Here is a 17,984-nt window from a genome sequence, read left to right on the forward strand (position 1 = left end):
TTACAGTTTGTAATTGTGAGAGGGGTTTTATACTCCGCTTGTCTGGGGAGTAATACAGTACAATCAATTTTCTCACAGCTTTCAGGGAAGCTGGTGGTGCTATTGTATAAGCGTAGGGACTTTATGGGGTGGGGTTTTTTTTTGATATGCAGCTCTTAAATCCCAGACTTCTGCATCTTTCCCAGGGCTAAGCTCTTTCTGTTTTGTTTCTTTCAGGTTCTATAAGCACCTGGACCGTGGCTACAATTCATGCTCGAGAGCAGACTTGTACTTTATGCCTCTGGCAGGATCGAAACTGGCCAAGAAGAGAGAAGAGGCCATTGAAAAGGCCAAAAGGGAAGCAGAGCAGAAAGCCAGAGAAGAGAGGGAAAGAGAAAAAGAAAAAGAGAAGGAGAGAGAGAGGGAGCGGGAGCGTGAAAGAGAAGCAGAAAGAGCTGCGGTAGGTTTATTTGTAGCTAAAAGCTGTTTAAGGGAGTTGGCATGGTAGGATCTGACCTGGATGGTGACTACAGAATGCAAATCCCCAGAAGCGCTTTAATGCATGTGCAATCAGGTATTTGTGAATATGGGAGCCTTGTGTATTAAGTGAAAGCCAACCAGCTATGAGCACCTCCTGGCCTGCCTGTGACTTTCTTCTCTTTAAAGGAAATGGAGAGTTTTCTGCTCCTGGTCTGTTTCTGATGTGCGGGAAGCCAATGCAGCTGGGGATAACTAGGCCAAGTATTTATGGTCACTTGCAGTAGAAAAGCACAATGTGCAGATACAGTGAATGCCTTTGTGTACCTTGTACTACTGTGCAGGCATAAGAGTGCTGTCTGCTAGAAAAAGGGGATCTGAAGACTTTTTAAATTTGAAGTAAACTTAATTAAAGGCACATAACTTTTTTTTTTTTTTTAATGGGGAGACCCAAACTACGGTCTTGGTATAAAGAGCCAGTACAAATAATCCGTTTTTCTGTGGCCTGTCAGAAAGGAATGATTACTTCTGGGCCCACAGAATTGGTAGGTTGGTAATAAATTATTGATGCTGAAAAAGAAGGTGCTAAAATCTTCCCGTTCCTTGGTGCGTATCAGAGCTGTGTGTTTCTGTAGGTTTATAAAAGTCAGGATATAGCATCTGTCCTTCAAGGGATGCGCTGTGTATGGGGACTTTGCGTTATTCTGGGGACAGGGATCCTTGGGCAGTTGTGCCGGTAAACCGTGCTTATTGCCCTCCCCAGAAGTGCTATGCTGCTCTTGTATGGGAGGGGAGAGCCAGATGCAAAGTCCTGACACGAAAGGAGTGGAATTTGTTGTGTTGCACGTTGTGGAGATGAGTTTCCTTGAGTTTAGTAAGTTTTGGGATACAAGTGAGTGTGGAGAAGAGAGGAAGAACACACTGCAAACAAGACTGGTAGTCTGTAGTGACATGTACCAGCCAGCTGTTGCCCATAGCTGTGACATGTACCAACTAGTTGCTGCTCCAGTAGCTGTAAAGCAGTTTGTAGTGGCAGCCTCAGAGCTACACTAAGTAGCTAATTTCTGGCGTACGGGGTAGGCAGAATCCAGTTCTTGCACAAACCGCGCTGGAGCACACAACTGCGGGAGTCGTGAGGCTCAGCAGGCTGAACTTATCTCCTCTTAGAGCTTGAAGCACAGGAAAGGAGGTGTGTACCTGCTGTGTTTTTAAGCCAAATGTCTTGAATGAAAATTCTCTTCCCCCATTCTGTGCAGCAGAAAGTATCCAGCTCCTCCCATGAAGGCCGTCTTGGAGAGTCTCAGCTCAGCGGGCCAGCACACATGAGACCTTCGTTTGAACCTCCGCCAACGACCATTGCTGCTGTACCACCTTACATTGGTCCAGATACACCTGCTTTACGAACACTGAGTGAATATGCCCGTCCTCATGTCATGTCACCAACAAACCGTAATCATCCCTTCTTTGTCCCCCTGAACCCCACCGATCCACTTCTGGCCTACCATATGCCTGGCCTCTACAATGTGGATCCCACCATTCGGGAACGAGAGCTGCGAGAGCGGGAAATCCGAGAGCGAGAAATCCGGGAAAGGGAGTTGAGAGAGAGGATGAAACCTGGCTTTGAGGTGAAGCCCCCAGAGCTAGATGCACTGCACCCAGCTACTAACCCCATGGAGCATTTTGCCAGGCATGGTGCACTGACTATTCCCCCAACAGCAGGACCTCACCCATTTGCTTCCTTCCATCCGGGTTTGAACCCCCTTGAAAGAGAGAGACTTGCACTGGCAGGCCCACAGTTACGGCCTGAAATGAGCTACCCTGACAGACTGGCAGCAGAGAGAATACACGCTGAGCGGATGGCATCACTGACAAATGACCCATTGGCACGGCTCCAGATGTTCAATGTTACGCCTCACCATCACCAACATTCACACATACACTCGCATTTACACCTACATCAGCAGGATCCCTTACATCAAGGTGAGCCTAGGGAAATGGGCTAGGCAGTTTCCTAGGGAACCTCTCTCCTGGGCTGTTAGCAGAAGTCTACTCAAAACAGGCAGACTGTGACTCTGGAATTCAAGTAGCAAAATCCCTGCTTTCCTGTATGTGATGTGACTTCTGTACTGTGTAAGGTTGTGATAACTGAAATGCAAACAGTTATTTTTGGGAGGAGGGTGGACCATTAACAGTGATACAGTAAAGGATGGTAACAGTACAGCGATCTTCACTGAGACTGCACACTGTCACTGTAAAAGGTTTGCTGTTTTGTTTTTAAAAGTACTGGAGTTCTAGAGTACCACCTTACAGTGGTGTCTGGTGTACAGGTGGAGATTCCGTTGGGTGAAGGGAATTCACTAGGAGAGGTGTCATGGAACCGGTAACGCTGCTAATGCTAAAGGCTGTTATGTTACAAGTTACAGCCAGAAAGGAGCTGAAACTGGTGTTACCTTATGGGAGCTGGGAAAAAAAAAATTAGGAGAGAAAGACTTCCTCTCTTTAGCCATTTTACATGGCAGCCATCTGGCTTTAGTTGAGCTGAAAGTCTCTGTCACGATTCTCGTAAGAGAATTCATTATGTTCGTAAAGTGATACCAGAGAGGTTGTCTACAGGCGTCCCTCTCCACACAAGGATGGTGAAAATGTATGTTTTGCGAACAAAGGTGTTTGCCAGCTTTTGGCCTATCAAGTAGTATTGGTAAAGTCAGAAGGATGCTTTAGTGCGTCAATTTTATGTGTGTAAAGGGGAACTAGGAGTGAGTTTGGGGGAAAATTTTTCTAAATGTTGACCATCATTGTTTTTCCCTGTTGCTTCGTGGATTTTGTTTTCTTGTAGAAAATAAAAGTCCTGGGTTGTTGCTTTAACAATTAAGACTGTTTGGTAAGCTGATGTCACTTGAAGGTAGAAAAGTGGGTTTCAAATTGGATGGAGCTAAGCTCCTGGTAATTACATGCCGGTTAGGCCCAATGCTGGTCCAGCTCAAGTCTATCAGGGCTTTTGATTTCCCAACGGTGAGCGATGCTTCCCAAAGCAGTTGATTGCTTTCTTTCTTTCCTCCTTTTAAAGGTTCAGCAGGACCTGTTCACCCGCTGGTGGATCCTTTAGCAGCTGGACCCCATTTGGCACGTTTTCCCTATCCACCTGGGACCATCCCCAACCCTTTGCTAGGGCAGCCACCTCACGAGCATGAAATGCTCCGACATCCAGTCTTTGGTGAGAGCATTTTATGGTCCTTTACGAAGGTTGGCTCTTTATCTGAACTGTCGTCTTTTCTTCTGGGTCTTAGCATTTCTTGGGCGGGGAGCTGGTGCAGTTGAGCTGTAACTTAGGTTACAGCCAAAGGTGGGTGGGTGGTTTGTTTAAAAAAAAAAAAAAAAAAAACAAAAACTAAAAAACAAAACCCAAAAAACTTCATGGGACAGCTCTCTGCAGACCTTATAGCAAACAAGTGTCTAAAAATGGGCAACTCTCTCTTAGGTACTCCTTATCCACGAGATCTGCCTGGTGCCATTCCACCTCCTATGTCAGCAGCCCACCAGCTGCAGGCCATGCATGCCCAGTCAGCAGAGCTGCAAAGACTGGCAATGGAGCAGCAGTGGTTGCATGGGCATCCTCACATGCATGGTGGTCATCTACCAAGTCAGGAAGATTATTACAGGTGAGAGGTGCAATGAAGGCTTTTGGAGATGGCGGGGGTGCTACAGTTTCCTCCATCTTCCTCCACATTCCATCTTTTTTTCTTCTGAATTACTGCCTTTCTTACTGTGTCCTGAGTTACTGTCCTAATGCAGTGATGGAAGATGGTGAAGCTGTACTAAGATTTAATTGGGGCAGAGGTGATAAGGGTGGATTGGAAGCTAGGTCCAAATTACTGGCACAGGATGCAGACTAGTTGAGTCTTCCATTGCAGAATTGCTTCTGATTGGGGTTTCTAGTGTCATACTTACTACGATTGCTGCTTCCACATCACTCTCTCTTCCTTGAGAACAGCGGAAGAGGGTGGGTAAAGCTTTATGAATGAGAAGAGGGGAGGGATTCAATAGATCTTAAGAAATTATTAACGGCAATAAGAAGTTGAAATGTGTGAATAATACGGATCCTGCAGTACCAGCTGAGAATGCCTAGACGAATTGTGTGCATTTTCTCCCCGGAATGCTATATGGTGTTGATAGTGGAGTGGTTCTCTTCTTGGCCTACCTGATATGACACCACCTTAGTTCCTGTTTGGCAATGACCACTGACAATATGTCAGCGAAGAAGAAAAAGGCACCAGCACCTAGCAAGGGTCATTCTGCATGAGTAGCAAGGATCCATAGGAAGCAGCATATTAAACACCTGCCTTGCACTGCCTTACTCTGATGTTTCAGTCCTTGCTTCAGCTATCCAAAATTGCCTGCTGGCCTTGTGCCATGGGAGCAGCCAGGCTGCCTGAAGCTGACTGTCATATCTGCAACTGCAGATAAAGCTAAAGCTTGATGAGCTGGCACTAGTGATCTTGCTCACATGTAAGGAGTTCAGTAGCAGAAGGTCATCGCTTCCCCCCACAACAGACAGTGTTATCACTGCTGTTACAATGGCTCTCATTTTTGTGCTGAAAGCTCGCAAGTCCTCTTGCAACCTCTGTTCCCTTCAGGGCACCCGGGTGAGGTTAGCAGGAAGGCAGGCTCTCTCTGAAGTGTCGTGACACCTCCTTCGTTTTGTTAAAATGAGTTTTCTTTCTCTTTCAGTCGACTGAAGAAAGAAGGCGACAAACAGTTGTAATAAATTATTTATTTGTAATGCTGGCTATGGAAACCCCAGTCCTTGGGAAGGAGTGGAACATTTTTACGTACAATAAGAGCTACAAAAGGAAAAGAATATCTTATAAAGATTTCTTTATATATTTAAAACAGAAGCAACCACCCAACAAGTAGAGACTTATCAGCATAGTGTTCATTTGTAGAGAAGATTTCTCAAGACTGGTGTGGGTCTCCCTGCATGACAACGTATTCAGAAGCCTATTGAAAATACAGGACTGTGTGGAATATTCAGAGAACTTCCTGCAATCTTGGGTTTTTTTTTTTCTTACTAGTTTGTTTCGAGTAGGTGCTAGAATCAGGTTCACAACACAAGTCACTGTGCGTGAAGAGACACTCAATGCATCTATAGCTATTTTAAAAAAAAAAAACAAGGATTGCAAGTAGGTGACATAACAAGCTCTGAATCCAAGTGCTATAATAATAAAAATCTACTTTTATTTTAATACATTGTAGGAAATCTTCATAATTTTAAAGAGAGCTCAGTTCTGCAGCATGGCTTTTTAAGTCTGTAAATAACTTTTTTTGGGTAGAGGGGAGAAACAAAACAAAACAAAACTCCAGAAACGTTTATCTTGATTTTCAGTAACATCACAAATTGTGAATTCCTACCTGGTATTGACAGAATACAGAGTTGATTTTTTAATAAAATATATATATATAATTATCCCTTTAATTAAAGGGAATGATGGGTATCAATAATTTCAAATGGGTAAAAGCTTGAAATTTGGTTTGATATCAACAATAAGCATTAAAGGGAGTTGCAGGGATAATGTTGCAAATGACTGTTTCTGTTCTTGGTTTTTTGGTTGGTTTGGTTGTTTGGGGGTTTTTTGTTCGTGTTACATCTCTCTGTTCTGCAGATGATTTCTGTTGAGTTGGGTTTCTCAGCAGTACAGATGTCCCTTGGAACTAGCTTACCCTTTTGATGCCTACTTCAAGGGTTAATTTTCAGTGTGGCCATAATACACTTCTTTCCTACTACCTTTTGAAACATAGTCTTAACTACATTGGTTTTAGACTTTAGGCAAAAGTTCAAAGAAATAATCTGTTCTAAAATATCTTTTTAAAAATGTTCCATGGCTCAAACTAGTACAGCCAGAATTTTGTATGCATGTGCATATTTTTGGAGGATGTGCTCTTTCTGGCCTCTGCAGTTTGATATGTTCTTAAGAGTGAACTAGGCAACTCAGTGTTCTTAAAGTTGTTTTGCAAAGACCAGTCTATTTCTCTTTGACTGTTTTAGTTTTGTTTTTGTAAGCAAAAACTTTTTAACTGCCACCAGTGTTCTGTATCTCAGGAACTTACTACTTTGGGATTAACCGTATATACGGACAGTAACATTTACTGACTCCCAACACAACAGGTCCGTGCAGAATAACTCCTGTTGGCTAGTTCCCATGTGGATGGTCAAAGGAGAGGTATACACAGAAGGCCAGAGAGCATTCTTTTGGAGACAGCTCTGCTTACCCTCTAGGCAGAATTTTTTTTTTCCCCCACTATTTTGTCATGGGTTTTCTTTGCCAGAGCAGAGGGTGATGCAACCAATGGACATCTGAATCTGCTGGCCATTTTTTCTGCTGGTGCATAACTTCCCCCATTCTCTCTCTTAATTCACGAGTGCTCTCTCTCTGCTGTTGTAGACTGTTCAGTGTGATGGTTGTGTCATAGGACTGTACTGAGCCATGTTTGATAAACTTGTAGTTAATCATACATTCTGATGGAAGGCATGGCATGCACAGTGCTTTATCCACCTCACGAATCTCAAACCAGTGTCAGCGTTAGTGCCCAAAGATTACTGTTGGACAGTTAGTAACATCAATTTACCAATTAAAAATATGCATCGGGGTATTCTAGCTTCACTTAAGGCAAGAGTGTAAAGGAGGAAGAGGAGGACTATTTCAGCTGATGTTGATCTTCCTTTTTTTCTGTCCTCCATTCCAGATTTCTCAGTGCTAAAGAACTGCAATAGCGTTTAATCAGTTCCATCTGCTATATTTGAACTCTCTGTGAAGGTATTAGGAGGAACAGCTAGTGTTTCTGAGATTTGGAAACCATGAGGTCAATCTAGAATCAAGGATGATAAAGTCTTCTTCAGTCAATGCCTTCAGTCGCTGTCTGCAGTGATCAGGTGAAATGGCTTTCTTCTGAGTAACATTTTTTACTTTTGCTAACAGTGGAGTAGCTAGTGAGATCGGTCTGCGCAGCAGAGAGAGTGCCTCAGTTTACTTTAAAAGTCTAATTAGGCACATTTCAGTTAAACCTCCCCTCCTTGTTTTTACCATGCGGGGTCTGGGGGAGTTCAGCCACTTCAGCCATTTCTTCTGATCCTTCTCTTTTGCTGTTATTTTCAGCTATAGTTCGTGTTTTAAAAAAAAAAAAAAAAAAAAAAAGCTAATTGCCTCCCATGGTCCTCTCTCTGTATTTTTTTTTTCAGCTGAAGTTTGCAGTCTGTTCAAAAGCTTTTCATCGATCTCTTTTTTTTTCCCTTTTCTCCCCACCCCCACGCCCCCCTAAAAGCATTCTGATAATTTGTGGGGAGTTTTTTTTGTTCCCATCATTCAGCAAATAAGCACTGAAATTCTTCCATTTTTGACCAATGATTAACTACAACTTTACATGCAGTGGTTTTTGAAGCCATCTTGGTGTTCGATGCCCTGTTAAAACAACCCAGACCTTTTGATTTCCTTTAAGAAATCTCTCTTATTTTTCCTCTGTTTTGAAAGTTTATTTTTTAATTTTGCTTTAGTGTTTTTGAAACGTCTCTCTTGTTCTATGTCGTCATGGTTGAGCTTGTTTCACTGCACCGTTAAAGCAGAGTGTACATTCTGACTGCTACATTTATATATATCTTGAAGCTTAATGTATATATGAGTAGTTTGCCATGGGATAACACAGTGTAAACAGAGTAGAAACCCAGAAATCGTGACTTCTGTGTTCTCTCCATTTGAGTATTTTGTAATTTTTTTGAAATATTTGTGGACATAAATAAAACCAAGCTACACTACAGCAGCCAGGTGTTGCCTGCAAGCGAAATGTGTCTGTTGATTGTTGTTAGTGGGAAAAGAATTATTTTCATCTGGGATAATACGGGGTGCCGGCATGGCCATCTTGTCTGCTTCAAAGCTGTCTTGTCTTTCTTGGCTTTATTTTTTTTCCTTCTTTGAGGTAATTTTATTTTTAATATACAGTACACAAAACACCAACGTCATGTCCAGTTCCAGAGTATATTCTGCCTCCCTGAGGCACATGTATGCTCAAGGGCCATACTGCGTAACTTTGGCATATTTTTCTGTAAGTTAAGCAGTCAATAAGAGTGATAAGAGTGATAAGAGTGAATGTGTAAGGATGTTTTGGCTGTCGTGACTTCAGGGGCTTTCTGTATACAGTGGTAGTGTATTGCAGCCACTGATCTGCCTGAGCCCAAACAAGTGGTTAAAATGAAGTGTGTGCGTAAGTTCTCATTGTGTCAGCCAAAGAAGAGTAGAAAGATGAGAACTTCTAAGCTGGAGAGGATAATTCCCCCAGTTTCAACAGAGTAGGAAAGACTGCATGCTGTTGTCTTCTTTTAAATTTGCCTGTGAACCAAAGTTGTTCAGAAGACATGCAGAGGAGAATGAGGCCTAATGACTGATGAACTGTAAGCTTGAAATTAGATGTAGTACACTATATATGCCCCAGTAACCGAGTTTTTCATGCATCTTATTTTCTAAGAGATGTTACTTTGTGCCAGCAGAGTCATCTTTGCACACAACTGATACAGAGCTGGCAAGAGATGTATTCCAAAGGGATGATAATTGCAGAGAGGAAGATGCACAATAACTCACTGTTTATTCATTGCCTGCTGAAAAGCTAAAATTTGCTTTCAAATTGCATCAGGTTACATGTTTGTGTACATTTGTAGTGGCTCCCTGTCTTCCATCTATGACGGATTATAATGTATTGGTGTGAGCTGGCTATTTGAGTGTTCCATATCTGCAGTTCGTGATAATCGGCATCTGGAAAACTTAGGGAAATATTGCAGTGCCACAGAGAGAGGTGGTGAGTATCTTTACAGAATAAATGTTTGGTCAAAAGGGAGACTGGAAGGCTGCGTTCTTGGTCTAGTTCTGCTTTGGTTTTGATCTGTGATTTTTCAGAAATAGTGAGGTATTTTGACTCCAGTTCAAGCTAATTAGTGCTCCGAGTATAGCGAGAAAAGAGTGCCCTGTTGTTTGAGTGTGCTTGAAGCAGTCGGAGAAGTATTCATGACAAATTACATGGGAGTTTGGAGCTGCATATTTGGAGAGGCTGCTCTATTTATACCCCGTGGCCTTTTGTAAGGGGAAGGTCAGTTCTTGTCTACTGGAAATAGCTTCTGAAAGTGCTTTTTCTGAGGCTGGCTTGAACACGTGCTATGGTATTTATTTTGATATTTCTTTCGGCTTTGTAATTCCTTGTACTTAACGTAGAACTGGAGTGGGTTTAGGCTGCCCTCTCTTTCTTGCTACAGGTTCTAAGTTTCCAGACTTAAAATGATGAATCCTGTGGGGACAAGGCTGAAGAGGATTTTTATTACTCCATAAATTGAACAATGCAGTTCCTGCTGCAGTAGTGGTCTTGTGTTAACGATGCCTTGTCATTGCAAGGGGAAGGGCTGGGAAGCCATCTATCGCATGGTGGTGTTATATGCACATCACCGGGTTTCATTCTAATGTCACGTCAGCTGTAAAACGTGACACAGGCAGTAGGGTTTCAATCCTTCCCAGGCCGTGGCTAGCTTTTTACAACTCACATTCATTTAGGGAGAAGCAGAAAAGGTGAAGCCAGGTGTGTTTTGTTCAGGAACTTGATCTTCCGTTCCTTGAACATGACAAAAGGTAGCGCTTAACATTGCTTGTTGTGAAACTCCCGTTCTTCCTAGAAGCTCCTGTGTGCTGGGTTTGGTCCCTGACGATCTTAAAGCCGCTTTTTTGTAGGCAGAGGTAAGGAGAGGCAGCGGGGGACGGTCTGTGCCTGTGGCTGTGTGGAGCTGAGGCGAGGGGGGGGGGGGGCGGGGACGGCCCTGCTCCTGAGGGGAAGTGCTGCACAGGGAGCAGCTGGCCCGGAAGGTTCCGGAGGGTTCCGGAAGGTTCCGGGAGGTCCTGTGAGGGAGACCCTTGGGCCGGGCAGCATGGCAGGGTGCAGGTAAAAGCCTTTCCTCTGCTGTGACAGGGAAAAGGGTGACAGAAAGGCGGTGGGAGGGAGTTTTGGGGCACTGCCTTTTCTCTGAGAGCAGCCGTGCCTGTTTGCCTGTGGAGGGAAGCCCAGACCTTGGGGTACACTGTCCCCCGGCCCCTCCTGGCAGTGTTACTTGATCCCAAAGGGAGCCAGCTTCCCTTCAGCCCCTCCTGGTAGTGTCCCTTGGTCCCCAAAGGAGCTGGGTCCCTCTCTGCTCCTCCTGGGAAGTATCCTTTGGTCCCTGAGGCAGCCAAGACTCTTGCAACCCAGGGGCTTGTTCTCTCCGCTCAGTTCTATCCATGTTGCTGTGACAGGTGCTCTTCTGTATGTCCCAGTCAGCTGCTTCTGTGTTGATGGTCCCGGATGTTTTTCCTCGCTTGCTCTCGTATGTGACAGGTAAGCTTGAGAAAGCCTTGCTGGTCTTTGTATTGGGTCTTTTTCCAGGGTAGTTTCTCACCCTAAGTGTATCAGAAAGACTCAATGTCTGATGTTGGAGGGAAGAGTCTTTTAAGTGCCCTGCATGTACAAGTCATCCTTTGCAAACTACTGTTCTGCTTGCTTTTTGTTCTTGACAAATGCTCATCTCTGTGGAAGTGGTAACTTAGCCCCTGCAAATTCAGCTACACATATATATATAGAAAAGGAGTGTGCTTCCCTGTCCTGTTCCTAATCCCTATCCTCTTTCCCACTTTCTCCCTAAAGAAAAAACAAGTGGAGGAATCTGGCAAAAAAACCATTTATCTGTATAAACTCCCAGACATTTTGCAAAACTGTGTTCTAAGAATGGTCACCCGTGGCACCTGACAGATGTACTGGTGAATGTTGATGCAGCGCAGGTTTCTGACACAATGTAAGCATGTCTTTGGGTCTCACAAATGAGGGAAATGAGTCTTTGCAGTAAACATCGTTCAAATCCACTTTCTGGCTGGATGAGTAGTGGGAAGGGTTAGGTTAATCTTGCATTGCTCTGCAGAAGGGGGAAAAGGCACTATAAAAAATAGCACTTAGTGAGTGGAGGACACTTGGCAGGTAGAAGTCACATCCAGGACAGGATTTGATAATTGCATTGCTTGCACATCTCTCAGGTTTTGAAAGTCAGAGTATGTAAATTTTAGGGCACTAAATCAAGCCCAGCTTCAATGTAAGCATGAGTAACTTTACTGATTATTAATATTAATGAAGTAGCGTGCTTCCCCTTGCACCAAAGCACACTTAAGGTAACTCAGAAGTACAGTTGTCAAAGTGAAAGACCTGGAAAAGATTGCAGCAGTCGGTCTCGTTACCCATCTCTGGATGACTTTGGGTCTTTCAGTTTCTGAATCCTGTTGCAGTTCCATTTCGTTATTTGTTAGCTCTTCAAATATTTGTCCAACGTCCTTACCTGTGGCAATGTCACCAGAAAGAAGCCTGCTCTGCAGAGTTGTTGCTTAGCTTATGAACGCTCCTGTCTCTCGCTATAGCTGCAAGGCTGAGTTTCCTGCACCAGGAAACATGTGTATGGGAGAGAAATTACGGAATAAATTGATGCACTGGCCTTGGAAAACAGCTGTGCGTGATGTCAGTGGAGTTGTATTTCACTTCGCCTGGGGTCTTGGTTTTGCTGGAACAGAATATTAGCCAAATCTGTAAGATGGAAATTTCTCTGGCATTGCAGCTTGTTTGAATGAACCCTAATTACAAAGTCTAGGCAGTTACAAGGAATCTAGTATTCTTGGCCTGGTAACGTGGTTGAATGTATGCTTTCAGAATACTCTGCCACAGCTTCGTGGGGGGTTTTCCTCCCTCTAAGTTGGATTGTTTTATTGTCATCTAACTGTCACTGTTTTATCCTTCACTTTTGGCTTCTCTCTAGTCCATTCCTTCACAGCTTAATGCTTTTTATATAGTAGCAAATAAAACAGATACCAATAGCAGTATTTTAAGAAGCACAAGAGCATGCTCAGTAACAAAGGAGTAAAGGAACACACTACCCAGTTTTTCTAAGAAGTTCCACTGAGTTTCAGCACTTCATAATGCTGAGGGTTTTGTTTGTCACGGAGGGAATTATTTAACAGTTGAAGTATCCATTTTGAACTACATGAATTTTCTGGGTCCTCTGATCTTTTAATGTGAAAGGGTCCACTCAGCCCTAAACCTTCTAGTGGACAAAATTGTACTATGTCCAGCGTATCTGCCAGTTAGGTCTTTTTATGTTACAAATGTTCCTGTAGCCGTTGTTTGAGGGCAGGGGGGGAGGGGGGAACATGAGGTTAAATGAGGATCGTAGTTTGTACTTACTAGCATTGTATAGATAGATGGCCACTAAAGATACGTACTGGGAGATAGGGAAATACTCCCCTTCTAGCTGACGTGTCAGGAAGGATGGCAACCTTGAGGAGCATGTCAGAAGGAAGGCTGGAGAGCGTCAAGTGTTTAAACAGTTTCTGGAGCTATACCTTTGGGAATTTTGAAGGGTTTGTCTTCAGTATATATGCAAATCCCTGTAATACACTGTGTCCTTGTGCCAGTGCATTTTTCACTTGGCTCCTGGTGCCACCATGTTACTTCTCAAGAAGAGAAAAACGAGTATGATACTGATTTTGCAGAATGAGCAGATGCATGTTTGCAACTGCTGCCACAGTTTGGAAAGTGTACAAGTGTCTTGTGATACAGAACTGAAATGGTTTGTAAAATGCTAGGGTTGTCATAGGGCCACTGTGAAGTGTCTCACCACTTGTAATAAAACAGCATTTAATTACACATTCCATCACGTGCATACTCTGTGCTGATGTACAGGGACCCTCCAGGTGAAGGCAGGCCATCAGGAGAGGAGCTGGGAAGTTTTCTACAGCTGCCTCAGCGCATGGGGAAGCTTTGTCTGCATTTGTGTAGGTTGTAACTTGTTCTCTGTTGACCTTAGGCTTGGAATCTGAGCAGAGACTGTAGTCCCTAGGGTGGCACTGAGCTGTAAGTACTAATTCATTCAGATTACAGTACTTAAATAATCCCCTGACTATATCCTTTCTCAGAATCTGTGGCACATCTTTTCTTTTCTTTGAAACTGTTAATGAGGTTTTTTTGGTTTCTTGCCCCCTTTTGATCTGCTTTTTTGGCTCAACAGGAGAATGTGAGGGACCTAAAGGGTTTGTAATCTGTCTGTCCTTCTCCATCCATCAAACTGCTGTATTAAAGCCTGGTCTATGCTGAGTTTTACTGTAGGTGGTATTGATTAGGGAGGTGGAAATACTTACTTTTCGCAGCTGACTGATTGCAAGATATTTATTCCTTTACAATAGATGAGACAGTAAAACATAATTTTATTGGTTATACTTGCATCTGTTGCTTTTACTCTTGTAACTATTGTGTAGCGCTGAAATAGGACACATTTCTAGCACAGGCAAGCCTTTCAATGACAGCAGCAAAAAACCACAGGTCAATTGTTGTTCACTGACATTTCTGTGGTGGTTGGGGACATGGATGCCAAGGGTAGTGACAAGCCTTGTCAGATCTGTGCTCGCTGGGGAAAAAAACATTAAAATAGGTACCTTTGCAAAGCACTCCCACTCTGTCAGTACTGAAGCAATGTACCATACATTTCATTTGTCAGATGTCTTGAAGACTTAGAGTGTAATGAACTGAGTAAAGGCTGGAGGTAAAGCCTACATGGTGTAAATTTGTGGTGGTACTACCATGTTTCACAGCAGCATTGAATCTAGTCCATTGTCAGTGTGTAAGGGAACCGTTCATAGCCTGGCGACAGAACCCTCTGTAACTGTTTGGTACACACAAAGCAGGGCATTTTAACAGCGTTTGTACTGGAAAAAACAGTTTCCAGACATAAGCTCTTTGCTGTTTCTTCTTGATGTGATGGTACTGCTCTCCTTTCACCTGTTGACATTGCTTTGCTACAGATTATGTGATTCCAGACTACGATATGCTTGCAGGGGGACTGTAGAAATATTTTTTCCCTTTTCTTTCTGTGTTATTTAAAGCAAAGCTCCTTGACTTTACTAATGTCTTCTGGACACAATACCTGGGGCCAGAAACTGTTGGGTGGTGCTGTGACAGAAATGCCTTCATCTAAATGTAAATGTTGCTTCCCTGCCTCAGGCTGCCTTTAAGAGGCTTTTTCTGTGGAAGCAGCTACAAAGTAATGGTCCCAATCAATTTATTCGTGTCAATAAAAGGTCTTTTATATGCTTATTTGAAATGTATTGTTCTGGGGTGATAGGACCACATTTGTTTTTTAAGCAGGTGTGTCAGATGGAATGAGAAATAGGGAACGTAAAGGAGAGGGAAAAGAAATTGTGTAAGGCTTGTTGCAGTTGGAGGGGTGTACAACTTGGGGTCTTTAGTGCAAAGGGTGTAAAGAACTAAGGTGCCTTAACAGTGGGACAGCAGACAACGTGTGCTGGGTAGGAGTGAGACAGACACCCCTAACCCCCAGAGTTCCTCCCTGTGCACTGGGACGGTCTCTTCTGACTTGGCTTAGGGGTTGAGTAAAGGAGTTCAATACAGAGTCCCTGACAAAGATAGAGGGAAAGATTTTCTGAGTCGCTTCAGTGAAGTAACATCTGCTTGTAAGTTACCATCTTGGGCAAAGTCAGCCTGAAGTTCTCGTATCGTACCCACTCCTGTCTGGTTAAAAGGGAAAGCAGCTGTCACGACCCAGACTGGACAGACCAGGGAGTCGTGTTTAATTTGAAATTCCTTCGGGCTAAATTAAGGTGAAATGACACCAAACGATCAGTTAAAGATTTTATTTATGACAAGCAAACTGAAGTGGGGAGGCGTGGTAGTAGGTGGCAGGGTTTCTCACAACAGCAGTTGGCATAAGACTACTTCTGTAAACCGTATAACCCAGGGTAACCATATACATCAGTGCAGGGAATAAGGAGATCCCTCCCGTTGAGTCACGAGGTTCAGAGCAGACCCCCTTGCTTTCCAGACTCCTCCTCAGAGAAGGGCCCAGGGGTGGGTGGATCCACTCTTAGTCTCAGACTTGGTCAACGGTTTATGTCTTGAAACGGATGAGCTGTAGGGATTGTGGAAAAGGAAAAGGAAAGAGAGGAGACGACAGAGAAAAAGGAAGAGAAGGATTTCACCAGTCCTGGGTCCAGCGTTGGTTCAGTCAGCCGAGGGGTCCAGTTCCAGTGGGTTTGTGCAACTGGGGCTTCAGTTTGTGTCCTTCTATCATCCTTGCCCCTCCTTCGGGCAGGCACCCAAACTCGTCAGGTTAATGAGCAGTTTGTGAGCCTTCGGGCTTTGGGGGTCGTTTGTGGAGTAACTTCTCCTCCCCTGCAGACGTGGCCATTGTTTGATCTCTGTATCAGAACAGGGAGCTGCGCACCCTCCGGCACGCCCTCCCCCTCCTGTTGCCGATGTCTGAGCTGGTGGGCTTTTCACCTTGGTTCCTTGCTGCGCAGGGTTTGTCTTTAAGCAGAACTTGCCGCACCACAATGTTTGAGACATTAACTCTTTCAGTTTCTCACAGCAGGTAAAGAGGTGCCACACCAAAGTGTATAACTTTTTCTTTATATAGTTCATATTCCACATCAAAGTGTGAATTCTGTATGTGTTTCTCCTGCCAGCACCACCTGTGAATGGTGCCTTATATGCGTGGTATTTCATTTTCTTTTGACTTGGACTTCAGTGTGAGGTAACCTCACTGTAGTGTTCCTGACACCGAAAGGCTAATAGGTATAGGCGGGTGTTGATGGCGATTTGACTTGCTCTGCCAATGGATCTCAGTTACTGTAATCCTCCCTGCAACTCCAGGCTTTTTATTTCTCTCCAACAGCATTTTGGCATTCCCGACAAATTACTTAATGGCCCATTGAAAGATACATTTGTCCCACAGGGCCTGGGCTGATGGTTTTGCCAATCTGTCCGGGTGCTGTTTGGTTCTGCCACAGATCCCAGTGCGGGTGTGCTGTGCCTTGGTTTCCCTGCGTATAAAAAGAGAGGTGAAGATACTGACTTGCTCTAAATTCTGGTTTTGTTCTTTCAAAAGAGCTTTGAACAGATGGATTTCTACTGTTTGTATTTGTGCAGTATAGATGGAAGAGAACTTAGTAAAGGGTTTTGAGAGCCTTGAATCCTAATGGCTACAGAATTAATAATTGCAGTCACGTGATTTCAGATGTGATTTGAACCCAGGTTGCTGGGGTTACTTACGCCTTCTGTTGTGCTAGCAAGGTCCTGTAGTTACGTGATGTGGATCTGGCCCCTGATGCTCTGGAGCTGGTGCTTTGGAGCAGGTGGTAAGATAATGCTTCAATCTCCATTGCTCTTCTCCAGTGCTCCTGACTGATTACAGGCTGGAGCATAAGCATCTATTCTGAAGTGGCCCATCATGAGCAGCTGGTTACACCACCGTAAAGTAGGAGAAATGCTGTTGAGTTCAGCTGAATTTATTTGCAGTAATTGAGAGCAATGCTTACAATATTCTGCCTAAATGTGTAATCTCTGTAAGATGAAGAGCTTGTTTGCGTGGTGTATGCCATTGTTGCATTGTCATGTGCTTACTCTCAGGTACTGGGACCCTACAGATGATGAGCTGAGTCTTTGCTGCAACATCTGAAAGTGAAGGTCTGGGCTTGCACTTCTTACATTATTACTTGTTATGTCTAAACCTTTGCAATGGATTAGGTCTCTCTCTTAAGATGGCAGCTGGCTTTTTCTTATTGGCCAAGGAATATTAACTTTCAGGCATCTCGGCTCTGTCTTCTGAGTGTCTAGCTATGTGGCTGCTTCTTTTTTTATCAAGTGTCTAACATACTGCTGTGCAGTGTTCCTGAAAACTGCAGTGCCCTGTGTATTTTTGCATGTGCCAGACTGAGTTGTGAGTCATGTAGAGCGGACGCTCAGATGATGGGGACTGGACTGTTTCTGGCTGGGCCCCCAGGGCTCTTGTCTGAGTGATTTTTATTTACAAGATTGCAAAAAAGAAAACATGAGCAGTTGGCTGATGTCCCTGGCATGAATTTCTTGTGCCCAGCTGGACTGCAGGGACTTGGCAAAAGCTGCCTTTACAATGCCTCCTGGCTACTGGAGTGCTGGCCCTGGGGCAGGGAAACTCCCTCTTCCACCTTTGGGGGGGCGGGGGAGGATTGTGGCGTGAGAGGAGACAACATCTGAAGGAAGACCAAAGGATGTGAAGGGAGTAGGCTTGAACTAAACACTCGTCCGGACTTCAGCCCTCAATGCGATTGATAAATTTCCTGCGGCAGTCGATTTCTGTCTGTGATTCAGCGGGGTCTTTCCCTGTCCAGATAAGCATGAGACGGCTCCCTCCCTCCTTGCAGGAGCTACTACCTCCTCTGGACACTGACGGGGGTCCCCGGTGACTCGGGCCAGGCTGCAGGTTGTCGCCAGGGCCGGGCTGTCCCTCTGCCAAGGGTGCCCTGGGAGGCCCTGGCTGCCATTGCAGCGTTTGCCACCGGATGGCAGCAGATGCTTGGAAAAAAAGAATTCAGCCTTTTCCCCCTTGAGCATCTGTTTCCTGGAAAACTTGAGGAACTCACAGTAATTACTGTACCGAAGTCATGGTC

The 17,984-nt window shown here is 44.3% G+C and overlaps 1 protein-coding gene across 8 annotated transcripts in view; it reads left to right on the forward strand.

Moving 5' to 3' along the window:
- RERE (arginine-glutamic acid dipeptide repeats) overlaps nt 1-8,289 on the forward strand; it is a 257,381-nt gene extending 249,092 nt beyond the window's left edge. For 7 of the 8 annotated variants that reach the window (XM_069782595.1, XM_069782588.1, XM_069782596.1 and 4 more), the window contains 5 exons: nt 217-439; nt 1,713-2,436; nt 3,524-3,670; nt 3,935-4,115; nt 5,185-8,289. In XM_069782595.1, coding sequence (XP_069638696.1) covers nt 217-439; nt 1,713-2,436; nt 3,524-3,670; nt 3,935-4,115; nt 5,185-5,218 — 1,309 coding nt within the window. In that variant the 3' untranslated portion in view covers nt 5,219-8,289. The remainder of the gene's footprint in view (nt 1-216; nt 440-1,712; nt 2,437-3,523; nt 3,671-3,934; nt 4,116-5,184) is intronic. The other variant, XM_069782594.1, reaches the window with a different exon arrangement.
- The last annotated feature ends 9,695 nt before the right edge of the window (nt 8,290-17,984 follow it).

Source organism: Haliaeetus albicilla, chromosome 4, assembly GCF_947461875.1.
Source record: "Haliaeetus albicilla chromosome 4, bHalAlb1.1, whole genome shotgun sequence".
Taxonomy (NCBI): domain Eukaryota; kingdom Metazoa; phylum Chordata; class Aves; order Accipitriformes; family Accipitridae; genus Haliaeetus; species Haliaeetus albicilla.